The sequence below is a fragment of the Dermacentor albipictus genome, chromosome 2, assembly GCF_038994185.2.
Source record: "Dermacentor albipictus isolate Rhodes 1998 colony chromosome 2, USDA_Dalb.pri_finalv2, whole genome shotgun sequence".
Classification (NCBI taxonomy): Eukaryota; Metazoa; Arthropoda; class Arachnida; order Ixodida; family Ixodidae; genus Dermacentor; species Dermacentor albipictus.
In genome coordinates, this window is record NC_091822.1 from 108,167,520 (window position 1) to 108,194,278 (window position 26,759).

At 47.5% G+C, this 26,759-nt stretch overlaps 2 protein-coding genes across 2 annotated transcripts in view; one reads left to right on the forward strand and one right to left on the reverse strand.

Annotated features, from left to right (window-relative positions):
- Window positions 1-26,759, reverse strand: part of LOC135914886 (aromatic-L-amino-acid decarboxylase-like) — a 168,429-nt gene that overhangs the window by 117,276 nt on the left and 24,394 nt on the right. The window lies entirely within an intron of this gene.
- Window positions 2,564-4,126, forward strand: LOC135914867 (uncharacterized). Its single transcript, XM_065447786.2, has one exon. The coding sequence runs from the start codon at window positions 2,634-2,636 to the stop codon at window positions 4,044-4,046; it is 1,413 nt and encodes a 470-aa protein (XP_065303858.1). The 5' UTR covers window positions 2,564-2,633; the 3' UTR covers window positions 4,047-4,126.

Below are 26,759 nucleotides of genomic sequence, written 5' to 3' on the forward strand. Positions count from 1 at the left end.
TAATTAGGAAATGCCCAATGGACGTGGGTAAAAGATAGTCTGTGACAACTGCAGGTGATTTCTGCCTGTTGTGCGCGATCTATGTTCTTCTGCTCTGTTTACCTTACTTCTCTTAACATAGCCTTTCTTAATCGGAATCTACAGCTAACGGAAATCGCTGAATACGTCGACTTACGTGTTTGGTGAGCCATGACGTATACGGGTACCAAAAGTACGGCTATTTCGGTATTGTTTATCTATTCCTTCTATAGCTCTGCAGCTCATGCTGATTTCTCTTTTTTCCTCCGTGTTGACGGGCCTTATTATTGCGTCTCACTTATTATTTACGTCTCACTTTAGTATTACTTCTCACTTATTTAGTATTCATGTTTTGTGGATGTGTGCTTGTCCTTTCGTGTTTTCCTTGACGCATCTTTGCCGTATAATTCTTTGGTTCGCGTCCTAACATACGGTGATAAGTATGAGTCAACTATACCTGGCGATACATTATAGCCCAGGAACAAACAGTGATGCAATGCATTTCATATTTTTGTTGCATGCTTAACAATTGCGCAGCCTGTTACACATGCCTGTAATGCGTTCACACAACGTGAACGAAGATTAATGAAATTGACTACATCAGTTTCTCTTCTTTGCTCGGCATTGTCGGCACCCTTGAATGGAAAATTCATTCATTCCCAGTTGAAAATGACAACAGAGGTTGTGTTCAGTACTACAAAAATTTCTGTTGTACAACAGGATTTTTCTGTAGTAACTACAGATTCCTGATGGAGCGACAGACTTTTCTGATGTACAACAGACATTTGTTGTTGCTACTACAGAAGTACAGTCTGTCGTATGTCTGTTGTTACAACAGAAAGCTGAAGCTTTACAACAGATTTTTGTAGTACTACAGAAATTTCTGTTGTACAACAGGATTTTTCTGTAGTAACTACAGATTCCTGATGGAGCGACAGACTTTTCTGATGTACAACAGACATTTGTTGTTGCTACTACAGAAGTACAGTCTGTCGTATGTCTGTTGTTACAACAGAAAGCTGAAGCTCTACAACAGATTTTTGTAGTACTACAGAAAAAAATTGTCATCACTACAGGCACCCTGTTGTCCCAACAGAAATGTTCCTGAAGTAACCCGAAAAACTTCTGTAGTACTACAGAGAGCTGTTGAAATACTACAGAAACCTATTGTGGCAACAGGCCCCCAATTGTCACAACAGAAGTGTTCCTGAAGTAATGCGACCAACTTCTGTTGTACTACAGAAAAATGTTGTTGTACGACAGAAGCCTATCATTGCAACAGGCCCCCAGTTGTCATAACAGAAGTGTTCCTGAAGTAATGGACAAACTTCTGTTGTACTACAGAGAACTGTTCCACAACGGAAACCTATCGCCGCAACATGTACCCAATGATGACAACAGAAGTGCACTGAAATTGTGTGATGCGACAAGCTTCTGTAGTGCCCGGTTGAAAAAGACAAAAGGACTTCCTGTCGCAACTACAGAAATTCTGTTGTACGACAGAAGTTGTTGACATTTCTTAATTGGGAGACATTTCTGACATTACGACAGAAATTCTGATTTCGCAACAGAAGCATTCTGTCGCGACAACAAGAGTTCTGAAGTCGGAACAACAGCTTTATATTCTGACAGCGACTCCGACGTTACGACACCAATTCTGACGTCGCAGCAGAAACATTCGGTCGCGACGGCCAAGAGTTCCGAAGTCGCAACAGAAGCGATTTCCGTCGCGGTCCTTTAAAATTGTATGTTTGCTCATCGGTGGTGTACACTGTACTTTTCTCTTGCGCGGGTATTCAATTGCGCTTCTCTGAAGCCGGCAATGCTGATGGCACCGACACCGGTAATAAAGTCGACGTGGCGAATAGTTATAATTGTGCCGTAACGACGCGGCACCAGCAACGCCCTACCGGCCTCCTGAAAATCGGCCGCTGATCAAAATCATACCATCTGCGGGAATGGCTGCGTATCCGTTTTTTTTTTGGTAAGATGTGGCACACAGGCCTGTGGACTTACATGTGCTGTTACACTGACACATTAGTTAAATTCCCAGGAATATTTCACAAGCTTATGCGAAGCGGAAAAGAAGATTTGGGTTGTCTAAAAGCTGTCTCGCTCGGGTCTCATTAATCTGGTACAGTGCTGCCGTGAGAAGCCAGTATGCTGTCAGAAAGAACTCTCATCCACGAATGTTCATGTAGCTATTTTGCATTGAACACACGAATTATATGCGCGCTCAAAAGTGTAAAGAACGAGAGACAACTGTCGAAACTAGCAGTAATAACCCTAAAAGTCAACGTTGTCTATTTCTGAATTTCTTATTTAATAAGGATATCGTACATCAAAATCGATGTTCTAGCACTGCAAGATGTACCTGTCGATGGTACGAACACTCTTGCTCTCCTAGAGATGCGGCACTTGACGCGGTGGAGTGATAGCGGATCTTGGCTCTCAAAATGCAAATGGAAACATCAGCGCATCGGCACGTCGTACTGTTCACATGGCCAAAACGTACACTCGAAAAGCATGACAGACAAGTGACGACGCGACTGGTAATCAACGGACAAACAACTCCCACCATACAGCTCAACAGATCCGTTAGGCAAGGATGCCCCATGTCACCAGTTCTTTTTGCTCTGTACTTAGAACCCTTGTGCCGAACAATTCTGAACGACAGCAACATAACAGGCTTCAGTTTCGCAGATACTTCTCTGAAAGTCCTCGCCTACGCCGACGACCTTACGCTTGTGGGTGCCTCCAGAGAGGAAATCCGCCAAGGTGTGCAGCATGTCATGGACTTTTGTAAAGTTTCTGGTGCTAAAGTGAATCGAGAAAAGTGCGCGGGTGCATGGCTAGGTGCCTGGGACTTAAAACCAACCACCTTCCTAGAGGTGAAGTGGACGTCTGAAATCATCAGCTACCTCGGTGTGTGTTTTAATACTGCCAACCTACAGAATGGACAAAATGCAATTCGAAGTGGTACCCTCGCGGCAAAAGTGCAACAGTGGCATGGGAGAACGGTCCCGCTTATGAACAGAGCTTTTGTGTGTAACACTGTGTTCTTTCCAGCTATATGGTACTCAGCGCAGGTGATGCCCTGTTTGCCGGCTCAGGTGAATCGAGTGCATAGATTTTGCGCAACATATATTTGGGAGTCGCGGTTTGAGCGCATGAGGCGCAGTAACTTATTCTTAAGTAAGGCAAAAGGAGGCCTAGGGCTGGTAAACGTAGAGATAAAACTCAAAGTTCACAGGTACCTTTTTTTCAAAAACCAAACTCATCATATTATACGTCATTCTTTCAAACAATTAGGAGGGGGGTACTTAAGCGAGTGGATCGAAGGTGCCCAAGGAGTCCCACGAGCCCGCACCCTAAAATTCTACAGGGAGGTGGAGCAGGCAGCTCGCTTCTTCGAGCAGCGTTTTTCTCAAGAGTATCTAAAAAATGTAAAACGGAAGAGTCTGTACTGGAACACTATAGATATGCTATTCCCACCACCCCTATATCGGTCTCGAGTTGGAAGCCAGCTGGAGTCTGACGTTTTCAAGCGTCTGCCAAAATATCCTGTAAAAACAGCGATTAAGGATTTCTTTGTTAGGTTACATGTCGAAGTTCTACCTGTAAAAACATGGCTACGTAACAAGGGTTTCTTCGTGCCGTGGTCAACGGACGGCCCTCTCTGTCCCTATCCAGAATCGTTGCAGCACGTATTTTTGTTTTGTACAAATGCAGTACTATTTTCGCACAACATACGAATTGTGTTTGACGTGCAGATATACCCAAATTGGGATAACGTTAAATATCTGACACTGGAAGATGACAAAAATAACAGTGCTGAAACCCTGTTATTGCTAGGTTTGTATGCAATTTGGAGATCCCGAACTGATTACGTCCTAGCACTAGAAAACGCAAAACCTGCGTGGACGCACTTTTGTGATGCTTTTGCGTATACAAGTTCGCTGCTGGGCGGCGAAGATGAGTTTAGCAAGCGATGGCAGGTGTGGCAGAAGCGCCTGCAGCAAAGATGAATACTCATATAGATGTGCAATTCGCAGTGTATGTGTGTGTGTGTGTGTATTAGAAAAGCTGTGAAGAAAGAACGCTTCCGTGCATGGTACCTGCTATGGAAAAAAAAAGAAATAAAAAAAAGGCTCAGAGAAAAAAAAAAGGTGGTGCAGTGGTAAGATGCCGGGCTCGGAATCGTGAGGTCGCATGTTCGAATCCTAGGCGAAGACGTTTTTTTAAAAAATTTTTTTACTTTTATGTTTTTCTTTTTTGTACTAACAAATTTACATAACCTTACGGACGTCTCTGTCAATTTTTAATTAAATATTTATCAAGAACTACACAACTTTCTACTACAGGACGTCACACTACAGACAACAGAACTACAGACAACAGAACTACAGGCAACAGAACTACAGGCAACAGAACTACAGGCAACAGAACTACAGGCAACAGAACTACAGGCAACAGAACTACAGGCAACAGAACTACAGAAACAACGTCCCAAAATACGACAGACTCTTAAAATTTCCTGTTGTGTTTTTCAACTGGGTTCATTCATTCATTCATTCATTCATTCATTCATTTACGACTACGCGCTACCTTCCAAACGAGGGCTCAACCCATACAGGCTGTCTGAAGTCTTAGTAGTCAAGTATTCCTCGTAGGCAAGTGAAATAAATTGAGAGCTCCCAACACAAAAGCCTGGGTGGCTCAGCGGTTAGTGTGTTCTCCTATCGATCTTGAAGCCGCGAGATCAGTTCATCAATACAACGGCTGCATTCCGATGAAGCGAAGTACGAAAAAGAAAGAAAGAAAGAAAGAAAGAAAGAAAGAAAGAAAGAAAGAAAGAGAGAAAGAAAGGAAGAAAGAAAGAAAGAAAATGGCATTTGCCACTGACAGTGATTGCAAAGTTTAGTGTTGCATCCGAACTCCTCTGGCGGCATACTAAGAATACGCGGGTGCGACTTGCTAGCACACAACGCAGCATGCATTTTGTAAGTGCACACCAATTGTAGTCCATTACGGCCGCCGCTGATTGGCTGGAGCTGTACCAGTGAAGAGGAGGCAGGCTGGGGGCGCCTGCCTTTTAAAGGTAGGGAAACGACAAAGAACGGAAGCGTCCAAAAACAGAGTTCCCAATAGTGGTTCAGAAAGTTTGGTTATGGAAATTCTTCGTGGGCTATTTTTTCGTTTCTTTTTCTTTTTTAACATAGATAGGACATTAGGCGATAAATTAACAAGAGCTTGGTGCCGCCACCCACCACCCCGTTCCAAAGGGGACACTCATAGCATCCATACATCCATCCATTTAGCACATCGGCAGCAGCGGAAGTGGACAGTCCACTAGTTTCGTACTTAAAGAATACCCTCCACTTCCCCCTTCCCCTTCTAGGGTATACAACTTTGGGACGAAAAATTTCACGAGACGATCGCTAATTGCTACTAGCCCAAGGAGAAGGCAGAAAAGATCAGTTATTCTATTACTATATTATTGTTGCTATTAATTTCATTTTTGCATGTGTGTTCAGTCGCCCTCGTGGGCACGCACCATATGTGAGGGAGTCACCTTCATTATCTCACGGGCTCCCTCTGTCAATCATGCACGTCCTTCTCCACCCAATAAAGGTATGCAGAAGTGTCTGTCAAGGTTCATGGTTTTAAGTTAGCTCTGGAGACAAGTGGTACCTGTGCATCTGCAGAGCCACAGAAGTACCGTACGCCACATTTCAACCATTTGGCGCCACAAGCACTTTTCATGATGGGTGCTGTATCGCAGATCGGCAGATGCACGCGCGGTGAACACTAAAACTATGTCACGTGGCTGCAAGCTTCATAACGGGGCATGCGCCGCCCTCATGGCCAGCGTATGTAAGATGTCAAGACAGTATTCCAATAAACGTTCTTTCTTGTTCCCGATAATCGAGTGTTCTACTGTGCACGCATCTTTGAGCTGCTACAGTGCCGATGAGGACGGGATTCCGGTTGGGCGCAGTTCAATTTTGAGACCGGAAAGATGGTATCTCGAATCTATGCCTTTGACGACGCCGTGAGCACCAGGAGCACGTATCGAGTTCGGCTATAAGCGTATCTTGAAGGCAACCAGTTTACAGACAGGGGAAAACATCGTGCCCTGCTGGTTTTTTCCTTGAGCGACAGTGTCACACGGCCCCAACCGGCAGTCCCCATCAACACTCTGACGGATAACAACGTTGTGAAATGCCTGGAGGAGCACTACAACCCTCAGACCAACGAAATAGCAGCGATCTATTTGTATTTACAGCGAAGCGCTTAGGCGCCCGTTCCTGCGGCGAGCGTCGGTGTTGCCCTTAGTAACCGAGCGAACGGAGACAACGAAACATTAAAGCGAATGCGGACCGCAGCGGCAAATGAAAGATGTCGATAGCGAAGAGAGCGCGACGCGGAAAGCGCAGGAGGAGGGTGGAGTGGAATCATGCGGCGCAAAGCGGAAGAGGAGGGTATAGTGAAAGCGCGGGAAAAAAGTTATGTGTGGCTTTGCTATCGCAAACAGTAGAGACCGGCGGAGCTGGGGGAAGGCCAGTAAAGTAGTTCCAATTTCTTCCGCTGCGAGAAAGAGGACCGCCGAAGCGAGCGGGCGGGTTTTTATCGGAGAGCAACGACCTCATACCGCCTGCGTCCCCGCCGCGCCGCTCCTTCTCCCCCGCTAGGCTCCGCCCTAGCTCCCCGCGTCGCTATGCTGCACGGTGCTATTTTTATACTCTGCTTTCACTCTCTTTGGGTTCTCTCTCCCCACAGCTCGGCGAAGCTGCGGACGTCAAGAAAAACCCAGCGAGGTTCTAACAGCTCCACTGTAAAAACGTAGTGCCGCGCAAGACGGACTTGGCGGCGACGATGGTTACGAGGTGGCACCAGAGTAGTGCGCGTCGTCTGTATGGAATCAAAAGAGCTGCATGAGCGGAGGTCTGTCTGCGGTGGCTGCTGTTAATAGCGCCCACGCGTCACCCACGCGCCGCCTCTCGCGATCTCCCGATTAGCGAGGCAGTCGCGCCACACATCGCACCGTTTGCAACGTCCCGCATGAGACAGATTGTCCGCACCAGCTAATATCTCGCGAAATGAAAACAAGTATACAGCTACGCTCAAATTTCACGTTAGGGAATATTGTAACCGGTGGTGAATTTTTTATACGCAGACCAAGGAAGCATGGGGACTATATCACTGACCTCAGAAGGCTTGCCGAATATTGCAGCTTATGAACGACGCTGGACAGCATCGTTTGCGGAATCTGGAACGAAGAAACTCGCGATTGTTTACTGGCCCGTAAGAAGTTGACCCGGGAAGAAGCCGAAGAGTTCGCCCTAGCTTCTGAGTGAATGAAGACGCTCGTAGCATGCGCGGGTCTTACGCACTGACCGAGCGCGGTGGCATCAACGCTGTACAGCAGCAAGGGAGACCTTTAAGGAAGAGCTACGACCCGCCCAACCTGTCTTCTGTACAACAGACACAATGACACTCACGAAATGACATCGTATGGACGTCGCAATTCCATCTGCCACCAATGTGGCAAAAGAGGGCATTTATTGCCAGAGCTTGCAACGGAGGCCACTCCAGAGTGGCGGCAGCTTTTGCTGCCAAGGCAAACGGAATGCGAAAGCAGAGAATAAATGTTGTACGCCCTCGTCTCGCACAGCTCTGCCAACAGGGACACGGTGCAGCTAATTGAATCACGAGGTGCAAATGATTGTCGATACAGGATTACCGATTAGTGTAATTCCCAAGAGGCTGTACAAGCAGTACCAAAGGCAGTAGCCTACTTTACAGGAAAACCCACTACATTTTTCCTGCTTCCAGTGGTCGTTGCCGCTCTTTGGCGAACTAGTATGAAAGTGTACTTTGAATCAGCGATAGTGAGACGGTCGTTGGTAGGTGGTAGACTGTCAAGGGCCTCTGCTTGGCGGAAGAAATACGATAGAGGCATTTCACAATGCAATTGAATTGAATTCTGACGTTTTACGTGCAAAAACCAAGACGTGGTCATAAGGCGGGCCGTAGTAGAGGACGCCGGATTAATTTTGACCACCTGGGACTCTTTCACGGGCCCCAAGTGCATGGGGCACGGACGTTTTTGCATTTCGCCCCATCAAAATGCGGCCGTAGCAGCCAGGATTTGATTCCAAGACCTCATGCTTATATAGGAAGGCAACGCCATAACCGCTATATAAGCCATCACGGGGGGTATTTCACAAAGCAGGCATGTCCCTTTTGGTGGGAAGACCGTCTTCGTCCGTAAATGTATTCCACGAGGATATCCAGGTAGACGCATTGCACGATAAATATCCGGACCTTTGGAGAAGCTCGGGTTCTGCGAGGGGCTACCACTGAAACGATGCCTTAAGTAAGAAGTTCAGCCCCGATTTTGTAAGGCTCGAACAGTACCGTATGCCATGAGAGCACAAGTGTCCACCGAAATCGACCGACTCGTAGGCGATGGAGCGCTGTCACCTGTCAGCCTGGCTGAATGGGCAACGCCAACAGTGCCGGTAGCCAAGAAGAACGGGGACATATGGTTTTGTGGGGATTTTAAACTAACTGTTAATCCAACGACACAAGTAAAGTTGTAGCCTCTACCAAAAATCGAGGACATATCTGGAGCACTGTCCATAGGCGAAGTGTTTAGCTCGCTCGACTTGCGCAACGCATACAACCAGCTTCCCCTTGATGAAGAATCCTACAATATAGCTGCGCTGAACACGCGCAAGCGCCTCCTTTGCTACAACCATTTAGCGTTCGGCATTAATTCGGCCCCAGTGCTGTTGCAGAATCGTGTGGAGGCTGTGCTTCAAGGCCTAGGGATGAAAGCGTACCGGGACGATATTATAGTAGCATAAAAATTGCACTACACCATGGACCAGCGGCAAGTGTTCGACCCACTATGGCACAATGGTCTCAAGCAATACCGGGAGAAGTGCCGGTTCCATGAAAAAGAAGCGTCATTTTTGGGGAGACACCGAATTGATGCGAGAGGCCTGCTTCTTGGCGCCCCCCACGTGGTGGGTTTGAGCCAGTGTTTGGAGACAAGAACAAGAGGTCTTCACCCTCTTCAGGATTTTTCTAAGTTTATGAATAGGCCGCCTCAAAGTTTGTTTTATCCTCTAGTGGCTTTGTTTCGAATGTTTGCCTCTTACTCCTTATGGTATTTTGTTGGGTGTGCTTTTCAATCCGTCTAGTGTGGCCAACGCCCATCGTGTGTACGAGCCGTGCTTTGAGGCAACAACTGCAATAATTTGGAGGAAGTGCTAGCAGCATCGACACCGGTAAGCCAGCTGAAATCATCCTTAGGAGCGGTCACGTATTACTCAAAATTTCTGCCGAACGTGTTCTCGACTTTGGCTCCACTGCACCTTCTGCCGTCTAAGGAGCGTTATGGGGCTTGTGGTTCCGCACAGGGGACGGAATTTGAGAAAACAAAGCGCCCCCTGTGCTTGGCCAACGTTTTCGCCCATTACGACCCCAGAAACGCTTGTGTCTAGAGTGCGGCGCGTCTGCAAAGGGACTAGGCGCATTTCTGCTTCGCCACATCAGCGGAGTAGGTCATGCCATAACTAATCGCTCAAGAACGCTGACGCCACAAGAACGCAATTATTCGCAACTATAGGAGGAGGCATTGGCGCTAGTTTTCGGCGTCACAACGTTTTGGGATTATCTGTGCGGCAACAGAACCACTCTGATGATCGATCACATGCCTCTGTCTGATTTGTTACGTCCAGACAGACCAATTACTCAAATGACAGCTGCACGGATTCAATGTTGGGGGCTGACCTCAGCGGCTTGTCAGTACGACTTTTAATACCGGGAAGGGGAGCTGCAGCGTCAATGAAGAACCCAGCACTATTTTTTTCCATATGTGTGTCCACAGTCATTTATAAAGACGAATTATTGTTAATCGATTTGAAAACAAATACAATGGAGAGAGAGGAATATAAAGGAAGAAGCAGGCTGGAAACTGCCATCCAAATGGGCATGCCTGCCTACTTTTTAGGAAGGAGGGGATAGAAATTGAAGATAGAAAGAAGGAATGAGGAATGCAAAGACAAGATGAAAGGCCACAGAAACAATGACAAAGGTTAACCGAAGGAGTTAAGAAGTTTTGAACTTTGTAATATGACAAATCGTTTGTTTTCTATAGACTGATTTATAACACCACGACGCAACATCTGTATTTCGCAGCAAACGCCACTCATCCGAAAAATTTGGAGGATGCTTAAGCTTCGCCTTTAAGAGTTCCCAGCAACTGCAGCTTATGAAACCCTAATGTTTACCTAGAAACGCTGGCGGTGAAAGCTATGCTCGAAGCATAGCGCCCATGAATGAAAGGTGTGGCGCAAACCAGCTGATGTCGTAGGCTGGAGCCCAATGAAGGTTCTTGGCAATGCACGCGCCATGCCTCACCCGACTACACGCTACATCCTCAGGTATTATTATTATTATTATTATTATTATTATTATTATTTGCTAAGTACTTGAAGCCTGTTTCACGTCTGCCACGGGTCGGGCCCTTATTTGTCTACCTCCGGGATCGACCCATATTTTTGTCCACGGACACAACAAATGCATTGGGGTGTAAAGGCATCCAACTTCGCTCTAAAATTGCCTGTGACAGACAGCATAATTCTCGTCCTTGAGTTGGAGTATTGAGTTGGATTACTTGTACAAGAAATCAAAACATATAATCAACCAATTGACAAAAGTGTACTAATTAACTTCCTGGTAAATAATTTACGGCACGTTTTGCAGCCTACGAATTATAACTGGTGAGTTCGCAAGGCACATGTACTTGGAACAGATTTTGAGGATGGCATGTGTTCCGAGATATGCGCTATCGAACTCGCGGTGAAAATGCATTGTTCCACACACTTGCTTAATGAAATTCATTTTTATGCATTGAAGCACAAAAGTAACTGAAACACCCATGTGTTTAGTCATACATTTCGGCGATGAAAATCTCGAAGCTGGCGTCGTCCTGAAAATTGATTCTAAGTGGTTACGCCTTGCAAACTCACCGGCTACAATTTCTAAATTGCAATATGTGTCATTAATTAATTAGGATTTTGATTAGTGATATCTTGTTAATTAGTTGAACGTGTGTTTCAATTTTTAGCACCAGTAATATGTGCGTTTCTTTGAATAAACAAGCTCAAGGAATAGGATTCTGCTATCTGTCAGGCGATTTCTCAAAAATTCTGCAAGACTTAAATATGATCACCCCGTATAATGAAAATGATATGTCACTAACGCGCGTGTTCCCTTTATGTTTAAGAAAATTGCCTTCTAAAACTCCATGTGCTGTAGTTGCAAAAAATAGCGCCTCTTCCTCTTCACAATCTCTCTCTCTTCTTCTGTTGCTGCCTAAAATCTGCAAGCCGTCAAGTCGTGGCTCGCATTCGCAAGCAGTGACACCTGCACTAAGCTCATGTTCCCGCATGCACTTGCCCCACCTGTGCAACGTAAATTGTTGCCACAGGTTCCAACCAATTTGCATGTTACATCAACCGAGCATTTAACCTGTGGCCTCCTATACTTAATTTCGCAGCCTTTCTAGGGCTGCTACTCATGGCGCTAGATGGTACTGCACCGCTTCAAGAGCGTCTTGTGCGCCGGGAAAATCATCGATGCATCTTCCCGACTCGCTACCTGCTTGCAGTGGGTCATCTGTGGAAGTCAGGCGTTATGTATTTGTGGTGTATTCGTTGGCGTCATGCACATTAAACGTTAAATGTAAAAGATGCACTCCCTCACCCAACTAGAACACCTACTCAGCCTAATACATTGAGGGTGTCTTCCACGAGTACTTCCCGTTTATGACGACCTGAACAACATGGTGGGGCCCTTTTAAAAATAGCCTGATCAAAATTTTACAGCGAATTTCACCGTTGTAAGTGTAATGAATTCAATTTAAGTATTCAAAATGGTACATTATGGTTTTGTGGAAGACAAAGTTGATGCGACCAGCTTTGTTTCATTTTTTTCCTTTATCTTGATTTATATTGAACTATACCCGGTTCTTGGCCAATCCTCCAGAGTGGGTATGTGCCACTAACGTCTAGCTTCTACATCTACATCTACTCGTGTTGCTTTCAGTTTGGCGACGTCTTATACTGAACCACTCGCCAAGAAGGCTCGTAAATCCTTGCTCGGCAGCCCAAGGATGTCGCGGTGTGATAGCAGTGGATGGAGATTTCGCCTTTTCAAGAACCGACGATCGAGCCACACCAATCAAGCAGCAATGTTTCCTGTTCATTGTGCGTGAAGAGGCTACTGCCGACGATGTCATTGATGCCGTCGAGGACGTCGTGGATTCCCGAGCTTTCAGCACCAGGGTTGTACGAAGCCTATCGCGGTCATTCGGACATCTATAGCACAGCTGAAAACGTTGCTTCTCGAGAAGTCATTCTTGGCAATGGTGAGCAAGTCTTTGTTGTCCAGCTTGAAAGTCCGACGGTTCCCGCGGCGCTGAGCTTCCGTGCTTCACTGATCGTGGGAGGCAGTGCTGTGTGTAGCAATTTCCTTTTATCAGGAAGGTGCTGTTGATTTGGGAGTCTCTATCAGAACAGCTCTCATATAAGAAACAGGGTGGTGGTAACTCGCATCGAAATGTCAAAGCAGATGCCCCACTTCATGTGTGGCGTTTTGTGTTTCCGGTGCAGTTTAGAGAGCCGCGTTGCCTTCAAGGACGGCCAGACGCCCCGGTTCGACTGTTCCAGCCTACTCGGCTAATTAATGGACGCATTTTAAGCTCGCTGTATAGGCTGGGGCCATGACAGTGCAAATGTGGACTGTCTCAGGACGCGCTCGTGCGTAGCGGTGGTTGTGGCGTCGCGTCCAGGGGCTGTAACACAGCTCGTGTTGAAGAGTCTAGTGACAGAGTTTGCTTCGAATGAGCTGGGATACTCTTAATCATCATTCGAACACGCCTCTCGCGTCAGCGAAGGAAGACCACCCAACGACTGCATGCGGCCGTGGCAGGGTCGTCGTCTGAAGACTTTGCGGCATTGCCAAGCTCATCATAAGGTCCATTCAACTGAAGGGCTAGCGACGATTTTGAGGGCGTCCATGTTGTTCTTCGGAAACAGTCGGATGAGCCGTATGACATGATCAGTCTGACAAGATATGCAGCATGTGATCAACGTGACACATCTTTCAAAAGGGTACGCTGGCACAAGAAGCTTGGATAATAGAAAAAAGAGTTGATCAGACTGATCGACAATCGACTGGAGCACCACCTAGCAGTGCGATACTAGACTGGTCAACTCAATCAGCCAAGCTGCGCTTCTGATTGGTCTTCGGGTAAGTGCAGACGTTTATACATAATAGGCCCGGTCAACGGCAAAACATATCTTTCGTCTCATCTGAGATGGCGAATTTTCAGATCACAGTAATAGTCTTTCTGTCAAAAAGCTGCGTGTGCCTCCTCAGGGCCAAGTACTTATTCTCTAACGGGATGTCCTCTCATCATTTTCTCATTTCGCCATACCATGTTTTCTTTCTCTCGACGTTTAACATTTTTGGAATACCGCCATACAATATGCTTGAGTACCTATGAGTACCTATGCTTGAGTACCTATGAATACCTATAATATGCTTGTGCTCAAATTGACGTTTCCTTGCAGGAATGAAGGGGGGACGCAATTGTCTTGCAGTTCACGACGCTCAAATTTGCTGTGATAGGTTTTCTGTTTGCAATTTAATTGCTTTCTTTTATGCTGAGAAGGAACGTTGTCTTTTATTATATAAGCTTATCGGCGAAAAGCACATTGACCTTTTAGAAAAGAAGTCCACGTGTTAGCGGTTGATTTTGCTTCAAAAAGAGACGTGTTAAGGCTGTGGAAATGGAAGTGTGCTCCGGCGGAGCACACTTCCTCTCAGTGGCGTAGTAACGGGGGCGGGGGGTACCGAGGGGCCGTGCGCCCCAGGTGCCAGGTGCCAGGTGGCAGGGGGGGGGGGGTGTCATATATGTCTGAAGAACCCCACTCCCTCTTTCCGCTGGCTTCACTGGGCGTAAATCGTATCGGAACGTGCGGTGCACTCATGTCCCACCATGGTTTGCGTGTGGTCGGTACGTACACAGTGTTCAATTTATCAATTTTGTATCGTTTGTATTTGTTTTCTACAGTTTCGTGGTGTTGAATAAAAACACTGTCTCATAGTCATAGCTAGCCATCTTTTTGTCATTTTGTTTTTTGTTGTCACCGTGGCGCCCCACAGGGCGGGGTATCGAGCCTTATTCTCTTTAACCTAATTATGGTTGGCCTTGCTGAAATATTACCGAAGACAATTCACCTATCAATGTATGCTGATGGTATTTGTCGTTGGTCTTCTGCGGTGACTCGCCTTCAAGTGCACGCAAGAATTCAGCGGGCAGCCACCCGATCTTGTTCGTATCTCCGCAAACAAGGCCTTAGTGTGCCCACCAAAAAATGCACGTTAATCGCGTTTGCGCGAAACTCATGGCACCGTACAGCTGCTTCTCTCAATGGCCATGGTATCAAACACCAGAAGTGTCACCGCTTCTTATACGGGATTATTGACAGGGACCTTTCATGGAGCCCCCACTGCATCCATTTGAAGCGGAGACTAATTTCGATTGTCCATATAATGAGGTTCCTGTTCGGCAAAACCTGGGGCACGTCGGTACGGTCCATGCTGCATGCAGCTGTACAGATCACTAATTTGGGTTTTTTTATGGTACACCTTGTTGGTTTTGGCGAACACATGTAAAAGAAACATTCGGATCCTCGAAAGTTTGAAAGGCCAGGCTCTACGGTCATGTCTTGGACTATCACAATGCACCTGAACTCAGGCAACAATCATGATTGCTAGAGACTACTTGGTTCCAACATATAATGATTGGCAACATTAGAGCACACATTACCCAGTCACTATACTGGCTGCTTTGCCAGTGCAAAGACCTCAAGCCACATTTTCGAAACTTGCTGCGACACATCAAAGCTACCTTCTGTCGGGCTTTATCAAGCAGCAAGCCCGCTGTTACCCCTCTGGTGCCTACGACAGCCACAAGTACGCCCCACGATTCCGGGAATTACGAAGAAGACCCGTCGTTCACACTGTCATTACTGAACGAGGCATATGAGCAAAGAACGCACAGTTACACCGATGGATCTGTCTCACCCACTAGCTCCACAGGCGCTGTTATCATCCCGGCCTTACAAGTCACATTTACGTTCAAAGTGTCCAGTATAACGCCCTCTATGGCAACAGAACTTGCCACTCTACGTGCCACTGTTACTTACATAGCACAAGCCAAACCTATGAAATGGGTCGTTTTTTGTGACTCCAAGGCAGCCCTTCAGAGTCTGCATCAGCCTTACGACGCATAACCCATGAACAACTGGTGTTTGAGACCAGAGAGGTTCTCCATCAAGCCCTCATAAACGGACATGACGTAATCTTCCAATGGTTTCCGGGGCACTGTGGCATCGTCGGAAATGACCTTGCCGATGGTGCCGCAGTCCATAAAGAAACCCTCACACTTCCGATATTCTTATCAAGGACAGACGCTGCTAGGGGTCGTTTACTTGCTCAAACCAAGACTGAAACTTTGTGGAACACCACGAACTGCTAGCTCCACCGGCTGGATCCTACACTGAAGCTGCAGATTCTATCGAACTTCTCCCGCCGTGATGCAACTTTACTGTGTCGCCTCTGGTTGTGGGTGGCTTTTACGAAAGCCTACTAATTCCTTATTGGAATGACCGACACACCGGTTTGTGGCTCGTGCAAATGTGAAGAGATGATCGAGCACGTGTTGCGTTTTTGTAATCCCTATGAGATCGAACGTGATATTCTTCGGAAGGTATTAAACCTATTAGATAACAGACCACTTTCAAAGACTAAGATCCTGGGACCATGGCCCCACGCGTCGCAGCCTCACAAGGCGACGCGGGCACTGCTACGTTTCATGAAATCGACTGGCCTCAGTGACCCATTATAGGCACGAAGTTGTGGACAACCGCACGTATTCACGCTGATGGTACCTTCTTCCCTCCTTCTCCTTTCTTTTCTTCCCTTAAACACTTCCCCCGTTTAGGGTAGCAAACCGGACGTGCGTCTGGTTGACCTTCCTACCTAACCTTCCTTCTTTCCCCCCTACTCCACCTCCTTCTGTTGTTGTTGTTGTTGTTACTTCATGTCACAAATAGTGTCCTTAGACTGGTCCACCTGCATTGAGAAATGAACAGACCCGGCTACACATGGATTCAGTTAAGTAGTAACGTGCTTACTGCTACGTAGGTGTGCCGGGTTTGGAATAGTAGTATTGACCGCTTCTACATTCCTGCTGGCTGAAACTTCGAAACGTTTAATATAACAGAGGTTTCCGCCTGATCTGATCTCTGCCCAAATGTATTTTGACCGGAGAATAACGCGGTGGGATATGGGGCGTGTGAATGCACAACCGTTGGGCCATTTTGACATGCAACTGCTCCTCGCTTGAGCCTTTTTCATTCGTTTTCTGCGTTGTAGTTCAACACCGGTGTCGTATAATGTGCAGTGCGGCCCGCTGTAAAAGGGTTTGCACATGAGTTTTAAGCACGTCCGAATTATTTTTCCTCTGGGAAGCTTATAATCGCCCTGCTTTGCAGCAGATTACTTGTAGTTGACACTGCTGGCACTTTTCTTCATACCTGTGCAGTGCATTGACATAGCTTCAGCCGGCACTTGCCACTAAAGCACCAGCAAAGTGAGAGCTGCACAGCTGCACAGGTGGCGCGACCTTCTGGTGCAAGGGGGGAGCGTATGCCTATGACTCGCCTCCTAAACCGCTTGAGTGACACGTTCTCACGTGTTCTTATTGCGAAATGTAGTGTAATACCACGCGTTCCTTTGTCATGCAGTTTTACGAGAACCAATTTAGTGCTCGGTATCTTCGATTCTTGAGGCAGTCGCCTCGTGCGAAGATCGAGCCGTGCTACAGCTCGAGGCCTACCATTTGTCTACCGTTCGACTCCTAGGCATGTGCGTGCTGATCGCTCGGAAGCAGCCGGCTGTGAGACAGTGCCATACGCGACGATTTCCATTAGCACGAGAAGTGCGAGGGCTGGTGACATCTTTCTCCGAGTTCGTGGGGCAAATATCTTGCTTTACTCTCCTCTGCATGTGCACCTACTAGTGGCGCAGTGCTCACCGATCGAATGTTGCCTGAATAATTTCATTGCTTGTTGTGTGTGCCATCCTCAGTCGAGGACCTTTACACGACGATACGAGGCATACGGCTACTGCTTCGATATTTGGCCCAGACGGTATACGAGACGACTTTTATCACACTTTTTATATGAAACAAAAGAAAGTATATATCTTTTCATCGTGAACGCCTTCCGGTTCTATGGCATTCGTCCCAGCTCTTCCCAAGAGGGTCACGTCATATCGCTGCTATCAGATCCACATTTTTGGCACCTGCTAACGTTCCTGAATGCACATTAGCTACTTTGTACCAACTTCACTTAATTGTCAAGTGATTAAACATGGTGTTGTCAGAGATGGTCAGTCTAACCCACACAGGAAGTCTAGTAAACAGGCCTTTGTGGGACGCACGCGTTTTATTGCGAAAGCATCAAATGGCTCATGAGGCGGAAAATCCGGCATTGGCGGCGTGACCACACGATGGTACAAAAAGGCTGCGAACCGTCGACCTTTGCTGCGAGTCGAGCCCCCGAACTTTGGTGCAAATTAAGTCCAAGCTATATAATTTATAATTAATTGTGATATGGTTAATTAATGCACTCGAACCCACTACCTTTGGTGGCAGTCGAGCCCACGACCTTGTGTTGTGGCTTAATGTCCAAGCATCGCGCGGTGGTCGCATTGCTTTCGCATTCATCAAAGTAGGGATAATTAAGTGGCCCTTGAATTTTTATTACTTCTGACTCTTAAAAGTTTAGAAGCTAAATGTTCACCTTCGTTCACGATTAGTCATGCTTTCTGTCCCATAATTCAGTTCATTTTCTTTACCACGCCATGGGATCGCAACACAGCAGCTTTTGTTCATGTGATGTGAACACCAACCTCTTTCAGACTATGCTTGTCCGCTGTCTGTGGCTCTTGTAGGATATGAGGTTTCGTACCTTTTGGAGCAGCTGAGTTCGGGAGAAAATTATTTTACAACATGCTCATTATTTGCATTTCTGCCTGATATTATCCTGCGCAAGAGTTGATTTTCGGTTAGAATCTGGTCACAAAATGTCAAGTAATGTCAAGTGAGGATGTCGACAAAAAAGCAAAGAACAAAAAGGATGAACCTTGCATAATACCCCGTTCAGGTAAGCGGCGTCACAAGGAAACTTCAGCGCACTGTATCTTCCATAAATTTACAAGCATCTCAGCCGATGTTCACACGTGTCCTCATACATGACCGGGGAAAAAAAGGGGGGGGGGGGGAGACCACCCGTGAAAAGAGCTGGAAAAACCCACCGAGGGTCCTAAAGGCCTGAGCGACAATACCTAAGTTCTTCCTTTTCTGTGTATATTTGTTTTTCCCTTTGACAAAAGAAGAAAATAAAAAAGAATGGGAAGAAGCAAGGGAAGGGGCGAACAGCATTGAGAGTAATTGCGTCTGACGGGGAGTTTGGATGCGCAGAAGTAGGGCGCGAAAGCCGGCATTCCATAATCGATCGCGGGAGCCGCAGAGCGCCCCACCGAGGGATATACGGGCATATACACTGCGTGCGCCCGTAAAATGAAAGGGCCGCGTGGCGCAAACCACCCGACGTCACAGGCCGGAGCCCAATGCGAGTTCTCGGCAACGCGAGGCGTCATGCTTCACCCGACTGCACTTTATGTCCCCATGCAACGCAGTCTAGGGAAAAAGGGCTACAACATGGCTATTCTTGGGGCGAATAGGGAACCACCGCACTTTCCGACGGTCCGCCATATTCTCCATGAATATTTTTTTGTTTTCCTCTACTGATTCCTTTCTTTCTTTCTTTTTCCCGACTCGTCTTGCTCTTCCTACATGTGCCAGTTGCAGTAGGTCTGCTTCGTCATGTCGGGCGTCTCTTGTTTGCACCTCCTTGTGCACTTTGGTAGGAGGTTCCCCGGACTACATAGTACCAAAGAGTTTTCAATGCGCCATGCTGAGGGGATGTTTTAATTAGAAGAAATGGCTCGCGAAAACGAACACTTGGTCAAACTTCGCTTTGACAGTTTCATTTACTTTCCCGATTGGGACGCGGCGTTAAACCTGCATGTCTGGCATGTCGTTGCTACGCATCTCGTCGAAGTTTTTATTTAAGCTTTACCTGTAGATGTCTTCTTATTTGTTTTACACTGTTTTTGACTTCACTAAGCGTCTCGACGAGGCTCACTTCGGGGTCCGACAATCCTGTCAGCCGGGCCAAATATATATAGCAGCTCTGGCGTAAATAACTTATTACAGTAAGTTGGTAAGACCAATTTTGCCTGCCATTTAAGCTTACTGTCGGCGAAACCCTCTGCCTCTTCATTTATCACCCTCTGCCATTCCTTTTTTTTTCTCATATGGAAAGTGCAGTGCTGTTTGCTATTGGCTGGCCCGCTTTCGATAATAATGTATCCACCGTCACGAACGTGTTTGCACGAAAAGCTGTGACGTTACTGTGGAGAAGTACGAAAAGGAAGCACTTGCGTAGTAGCTCTGGTTTACATGTGGGGTTTATGTGTGGTTTATATGTGGGTAGGGCTCCTACGTACCGGTGGCAAGTTGTTTTTTCGTCCTCTTTCATTTATCGTTCGTTTAGCATTTCTGCACTTAAAAACAGATACAAATTATTTCCCTATGCTCTCAATCCTTGGCTTCATATGATTCTGGCTAACAAAAGCTAGCTCCCCTCGGTTCCTCTTTTTCACGTACAGACCTTTATATTTACCAAAGCCTCATTTGGGAGACGTAATTAACTATGTTCTTGCAAGGGCTGTAGACGCGTTGGAAGTCGACCGTTACGATTAGTACTGCTAAGTTCATGCACCCCTACATGCGATCTCCCCTGAATGTCGAGACCAACAGTGCCTCAGTATGTAGAATGGCATGGCAGCCGCCGCTAGTATGGACATACTCAGATGTGAAGCAGGGACAACCGTTCACTTCGTTCTTAATTCACTATCATGTTTTGCTTCAACATAACAAATGCCATCCCATGCATTCATCAAATGGCATCAATGTAGCCTTTATATATCGTAACGTTGTGTCTACATTAGTGTAGCATCACATATAATCAATGCATCTAGTATGAACTGAAGCACCTATATCAGTAAGCTTCTCGTTCATGCACTGATTCGCCAGTGCGTGGGATCCTCATAATTTTTATCGACTTTCCATATATGCGTTACGAAGTTACAAATCGGATCTGCATATAACATAGATCAACCACATCTTGGTAAAGCTGACGCTGCCTAGCACCTCAGGTCTTGCCTAGAAGTCGGCACCCCGGGAACCGCAATTTGTAGCTCGTCCATGCCCCAGCCTAAACGTTTCATTGCGATCCCTGGTGATTCGCTGTGAGAATGAGCCATCAGTTCTCCAATCATGCAATCAGTTTGTTATGTGTTCGTTGCGCGTCTGAACCGAGAGGTAAACAATCATTAAGCTTCGTCTAAGGCCACGCTTTATTTTAAACGCTGTTTTCAGTGTCGAAAGCTCACCACAACTGCACTATAAAAACTACAACGCCGGAAACAGCCACAATTGTCATATTTTATAGCCATTTCCGAGAAAAAAGCACGAAAGCAAAGCTGATAAGTTAAAATTCACATGCAAAGTGTGGACGAAAGAGGATACAAAATTATGGCAGGTGTTCTCCCCAAAATAGTGCTCAAGATTACAATATCCCTAGAAAGGAAATGCTCGGTACCGCAAAAAAAAAAGATCCGTCTCCATTACACCCTGTGATAGTTTATGTACAGCGAAGCTCGTGCGTGCGTTAGACAAACACCACCACCCACACTGACGTTAGATGATGTTACACAAGCACCGCCACCACAAGCGACGCACGTCACACGCGTACGCACGTGTGTCGAAGTGCAGCATGCATCCTCATTGTGGCAGGCCGTCAGCGAAGCGCAAGTGCCTCATCGAACTAAATTAATGCTTAAAAGTAAATTGCGTCAGAAAATGCGCACAGTACGACTTACGCACAAGCTGCAGGCATGATAGCATCGGATTGTAATTTGAATATACGAGAAAACATAATTCTGTTATGCAGAAACTCAAACACAAGCCCCCTTTTCCAGGTTTTTTTCTTTTTTTTGGTGAGCACGCCATGAGAAATTCCTACCTGCTAGAGGCTAACAGCTTCGCTGTAAAACACTGGCCACCCGTCACCGAGCCTGTCAGCGAGGCGCCACGAGACAAGCCTTCGCTGTGTAATCGTCAACCTTGCCTCTCAAGTGTGCGGCGAGAAAGTACACCCGGGCTCGGCATGGGGTCAGCATGGAAACCGTTTGTGCCTCGAGCGACTTCCCAGGATTGGCGTGCCTTTCAGGCCAGCGATGGCACACGTACAAAATAATGACAGCAGCCGGATCAGTCGTGCCCATGGGCATATATTCGCCCGCGTTGAGATCAGAGCCATTCACAACCTCCTCAATGACTAATCTTAGTGCTAAGTCGGGACACGCAGGAAAGCCGCACGCACAGGCACGCCATCCGCCGCGTGCCACGGTGCTGGTTCATTCAACTATAGCTGGCACGACCATCTTCCTTGGTGCTCGTCGGGCCTATACGCGGGGCACTGTACCTGTGAAGTAAGCCAGCGCACAACTGAAGGTTGTGTTCTCCGCGCTAAAGCCCCACGAAAGCTCACTGTTGCAATTCGTCCTGTCGTTTTGGTCTTTTGCGCCTTGCCTTTACTCATTCAAGCATGAACCAACTAGCCCAAGCAAGAGTTTTACTTGAGCAATTAAGAGTTCGACGGAGCACGTTTTGTCAGGGGAAAGCATCACTACAATAGAAGAAGTCACGGAACAATGTGAAAAAATAAAAAAAATGACATTTCGGTGCCTGTACAGATCACTTGCTCAGAATGAGCCGATTGTCGTTCAATTCGTTTATTATACGCTTGTTCATTCGTCTCAGGGTTCGAAAATACACGCTGTCCAGATTGCCTTGCGTCTTGCTATGGCGCGTTGTCTTTTTCTGGACATTGATGAGCTTCAGAAACTTACCTAGCGGTTTTTAGTGATTGCGAATGTATTTTTGCCGATATGTTTCTTTCCGTGATAATGGCATTTGCCCCGTCCCAGTTCATAACCCAACGCGCGTTTTGAACGCGCCCAGATATGACATATGAAGCCACATGGTTCTTGGCAGCATCGTGTTTATGTTGTTTTCGTTGCCTTTGAAAGTTTCCCGTTTTTCCGATGTAGACAATCTGCTCAATAAATCCTGTAAATCACTCCCGGATACCTTGAGCGAGGCCAAGGGGTCTTTGTACATTGGCAAAGTCATTAATTACCTTTAATTAGATTGCGCGTATGCCGACGTGCATATGCGCAATATGCGCGTGGCTGGGTATTGTAGAGAGCGGTTCGCTAATTTATTGAATATAGGTATCGCATGCGCCTTCTAGTTTCAAGCTGCTGAAGCGCATTCTGCCTGTTGTCTTAGACGCTGGTGGATAATGAGTTGCCGCATCATCTCAATGAAGTGCGTCGGGTTACCATTCAGCTTCGAGTCGTTCTTGGCTGCTTCTAGCTCTGTTAGATCTGTTGTCGTGTAGTAAGTGTTTCTTGCTCTGTTGGCTAGTGCCGTAGCAATTGAACGCTTTTGCGCAGACGGGTACATAGACGCTGGGAGTTTACCTGCCTACAAGAATGAGCCAGTTTTCTACAGACGCTAAACTGTAGGCCAGCATCTGAGAGCGTAATCAACGTCCAAGGAAGGAATCCTTCCGTCGGCTTCTTCGCTTGTGGTGAACTTGCTGGAAGGCACCATGCTGCTCAGATGCGCAAAAAAAAAAAAACGTTTCACGTCCTACCTTTTCAAAATGCAAGAACAGTCAAGCAGGCGTCCAAGAAAGACATTAGGTCACAGCTGCAGGGACCTTAGTGTCCTGGATACAATCGCCACCATCTTCGATTTCCAAGAACCATGTGGCATCAAACGCCATCGCTGAACACGTTCAAAGCACGCGCCACGTAATAGACTTGGATGAGGAAAATGCCATTACCACGGAAATGAATGTATCAGCAAGACTACGTCTGGAATCGCTGGCTGTTCAAACCGCAGGAAACAAGCTTGACGGAACACAAGGCGATATGGACAACGTGCATGGGGAAGGCTGAGTGGGCTTGGTCGTCCGGTGTCACCAATTTGTGGGACGCGGTGCGGAGAGGTAGCCGCCCTGGCCACGGTTTATTTAGGCCGGCCAGCCATGGTGCCGCGGGATCTCGGGAGCGACTGATACCGCCGCCGTTCAGCTCGAGCACGCTAGCGTGTTCTATTCTCGCGCTACCTGCCTGCACCTACACTTGAGCCCATCTTCTTTTTCGCCTGCTTTGGAGGCGATAGTCGCGCCGCTGCAGGGTCCCGCTCCTATTGCGAAGCGCCATTGAAATAAAGCCCAATAGTAAAGTCCATGTAAATGCGCAGACGGTGTCGTCATTGCTAGCGTCGGATTCACGCAATCCGGGAGAGACGAACCAGGCAGCACCGGCAGCGCAGGTTGTGAGCGACGCGCAGCCAAGGTGATATCATAGTACGAAATGGCGACCTGCCGCAGGTTCTCGTTGATGCCCGGGCCTGTAGAAGCCGGAGCTCCAAAAGTATACCGTCTGGCTGCTCAGGACTTACGTAGACATAGTGCAAGTGTTGGTCACTCATGTTGTTGGCGTAGAAGTGATTCTCGAGCTGAAGAAACCAAATGGCAGAGCTGTTCCTGCGAAACTTCGGTGGGCCATGCATTCGCGGAAGGTGTGAGCACAGAACATTGGAAGGGTCATTTCTGCTGCTTGCGATGAAACTTTGAATTCCGACATCGTCAGAGTTGCGGTGGTCGCTGAATGCATCGCGAAGGTTGTGCTTGTGGTGTCGCCGTGCCTACGAGAGTGAAATTGTCTCCTAGTGGAGCCGGTGGGAGAGCCTCTGCATCGGTGGTGAGTGAAGTGCCCCCGAACTGAAAGCAGACAGCTTGCGGGAAAGTCCAAGGAAAGAATAGCCGAAAGCGCTCACTTTCGGCCCAGTGAATTCCATGTAAAGAGTCGTCGCGCAGCTGCCCTTGAGCTGGGAAGGAGGCTCACAAACCGAGTAGAAGGCTGACGCTGGGGCCGGCCCACTGCGGTCGATCGGTACGTGTGGACGCAGGCGATGTGGGACGACGAGACGCGGAATGACGCGATGGTTCAAATTTCGAAAGCGGTTGTGACTGAGCCTCGAGGTGACATAGTAAGCACGGACGGCTGCCCGCAAGTTGTCGTAGCTAGAAGTCGGGGACGGGGGCTCGCAACCGGAGCCTGGAACCTTGTTCAGAAGGAAGTGACGGTCCAGCTGGATGAGGCCAGATGTCCGACATGCCGGTGTAGAATCCCCGGACCTCCTACAACCGCGGGCCGCCTGCCGGACTACGTGAGACCATGTCACTCGCCTTGGTAGAGTCGGTGCGCTGACGCTAGTATGGGTGGGCTCCGCCATCCGTGTCACCAATTTGTGGGAGACGGCGATAAGAGGTAGCCGCCGTATGGTATGGTATGGTGAAACTGTGGCCACGGTTTATATAGGCCGGCCAGTCATGGTGCCGTGGGATTTCGGGAGTGGCAGCGGGCCGCTCAAATCGAGCGCGCTATAGCGTGTTCTATTCTCGTGCTAGCTGCACGGGAGCCCATCTTCTTCTTCGGATGCTTTGGAGGCGATAGTCGTGCCGCCACAGGACGAATGCTCAGTTGTATGCACACGAAAATTGTAATTACATGCCTATTGTGAATGAGAAATCCATACAGGTTTCAACATGCCAAGTTTTGTTTTCTGATTTTTTAACATTAGTCAACGGCCTGGTCTCAGCTCGCCGTAGATAATAGTTCGGGGCCCCTCGTCACAGTCACGTGCGGTACTTACCGTGGCGATGGCAGTCTCCCCTGCTCGAGCTTTCTGCTGTGGATGGCAAGCTAGAATTGCTAGCTGAGTATTAGACGCATAGTGTGAGCGGATCTTATTCTTTGCGCACCCTCAAAGCCCTTTAATCGAGCTACATCGGTGTGCAGCAAGGTCGTCTAGCCAGATACCTGAAGAACAGCTGGCCTGCCGCGCATTGAGACTACTTTATAACCGTTCGGTGCAGCAGGCTTGCGCCCACTATGAAGTGGTTGCGGCGCGATGCAGCTGCGAATTAGGTGATATTGTAGAACACAGGAGCTATACGACTTCCAAGTCGCCTGTGTTGAACAGAGCGAATGTGCTCAGAGGAATTAGTTATGCCTGCTGGCTTGTTAGGTTTCCAGCATTTACTACGCTTCAAGCTGTGCGACTGCCTCTTTATGTCGTGGCCTTGAGAAGAATCATTGCCACTGCATCCTGGCCAGCTAGTCAAGGTGGACCTTGACGATTAGCGGGCTTTATATGCGCAAGAGCCAGATATGCGGCCCTAGAGCGCCAATGCGACGGGAGGATTGATCCTACTGTGCACATACACAGGTCTAACGACCCGCATATCTGGAGCAATCATTGGAGTGCGCACGTCTGTCAGCTTTTCAACACGTTAAGCGAAGCCTTTCAAACTCAGCATCCGCCGACGAATGCAGTCAGAGCAGCTTCAAGTGTTTCCTTGGCTGTAAGCTCAATTCACCGGCAAAGACCAGTATGCTGGCCGTTAAAAGAAAAGTTGCAATAAGCGTTTGCATTTCGGGTTCACATTTAAACCATATAGGCCCACGTATCAACGAATTCGAATGCCCCACTGATGCCATCTTTAGACTGCGAAAAATAAAGAAATTGAAATATGAGGTTTCCCGCACGTATAAGCTCATTCAATGGCAGTTTCGCGGGCCCCTAGACAGTGCTTCTTGACACAAAAGACTGTCGGTGACTCTACACAAGACAGTACACTCTGCGTTGTCGAGCGTTCTGGCGGCCCCGCACTTGAACGCATCAAGAATAGGGAATGCTGTGGCCTGCGCGTCCGCAATCCACTGACACCGCGTAGGCTGGGAAGCGTGAAGTGCTGGAAGTCGCGGCGTCCTGCTCTTGACATCACGGCCGCCTCACTCTTGAATTATTCTGCTGCCTGAAGTAGAGGTTCTCTTTCGCAAAAAACGCCAGTACTGCGGTGCGAAGCTCCTGAGATCTGACGAAAACGCGCGAAAGACCAGCGATATCGGTTTATTTTTTACAATTTGTTCCTTAATTGTTTAAATACTTCAGGTACGCTTTAGACTTGCCTGCATAAGGGAGCTTCACTTGAATACAGAGGTCTATTCCCTGCCGTGCTCATACTCATCCACAATACAGAATGCACCATCGCCACCACCAAAGAATGACTGCTTAGCCATAGACAGCGAAACATATTTCTTTTTATTGCTGTCTTGTTTCTGATCTGTCCTTTTTCATTTATTTAGCGCGCACAAGTTGGGAGGCTCGTTTGCTGTCAATTTTGGGGCCACGCATATTTTTTTTTTTTTTTAGATGTCACGAAGCGAGTCAAAAGCCCGAACGGACTAGACGGATCAGAGCCCGTCTATATCCGCGTTCGCTTCCCATTTAGTTTTTTCTTTCTCCTTGA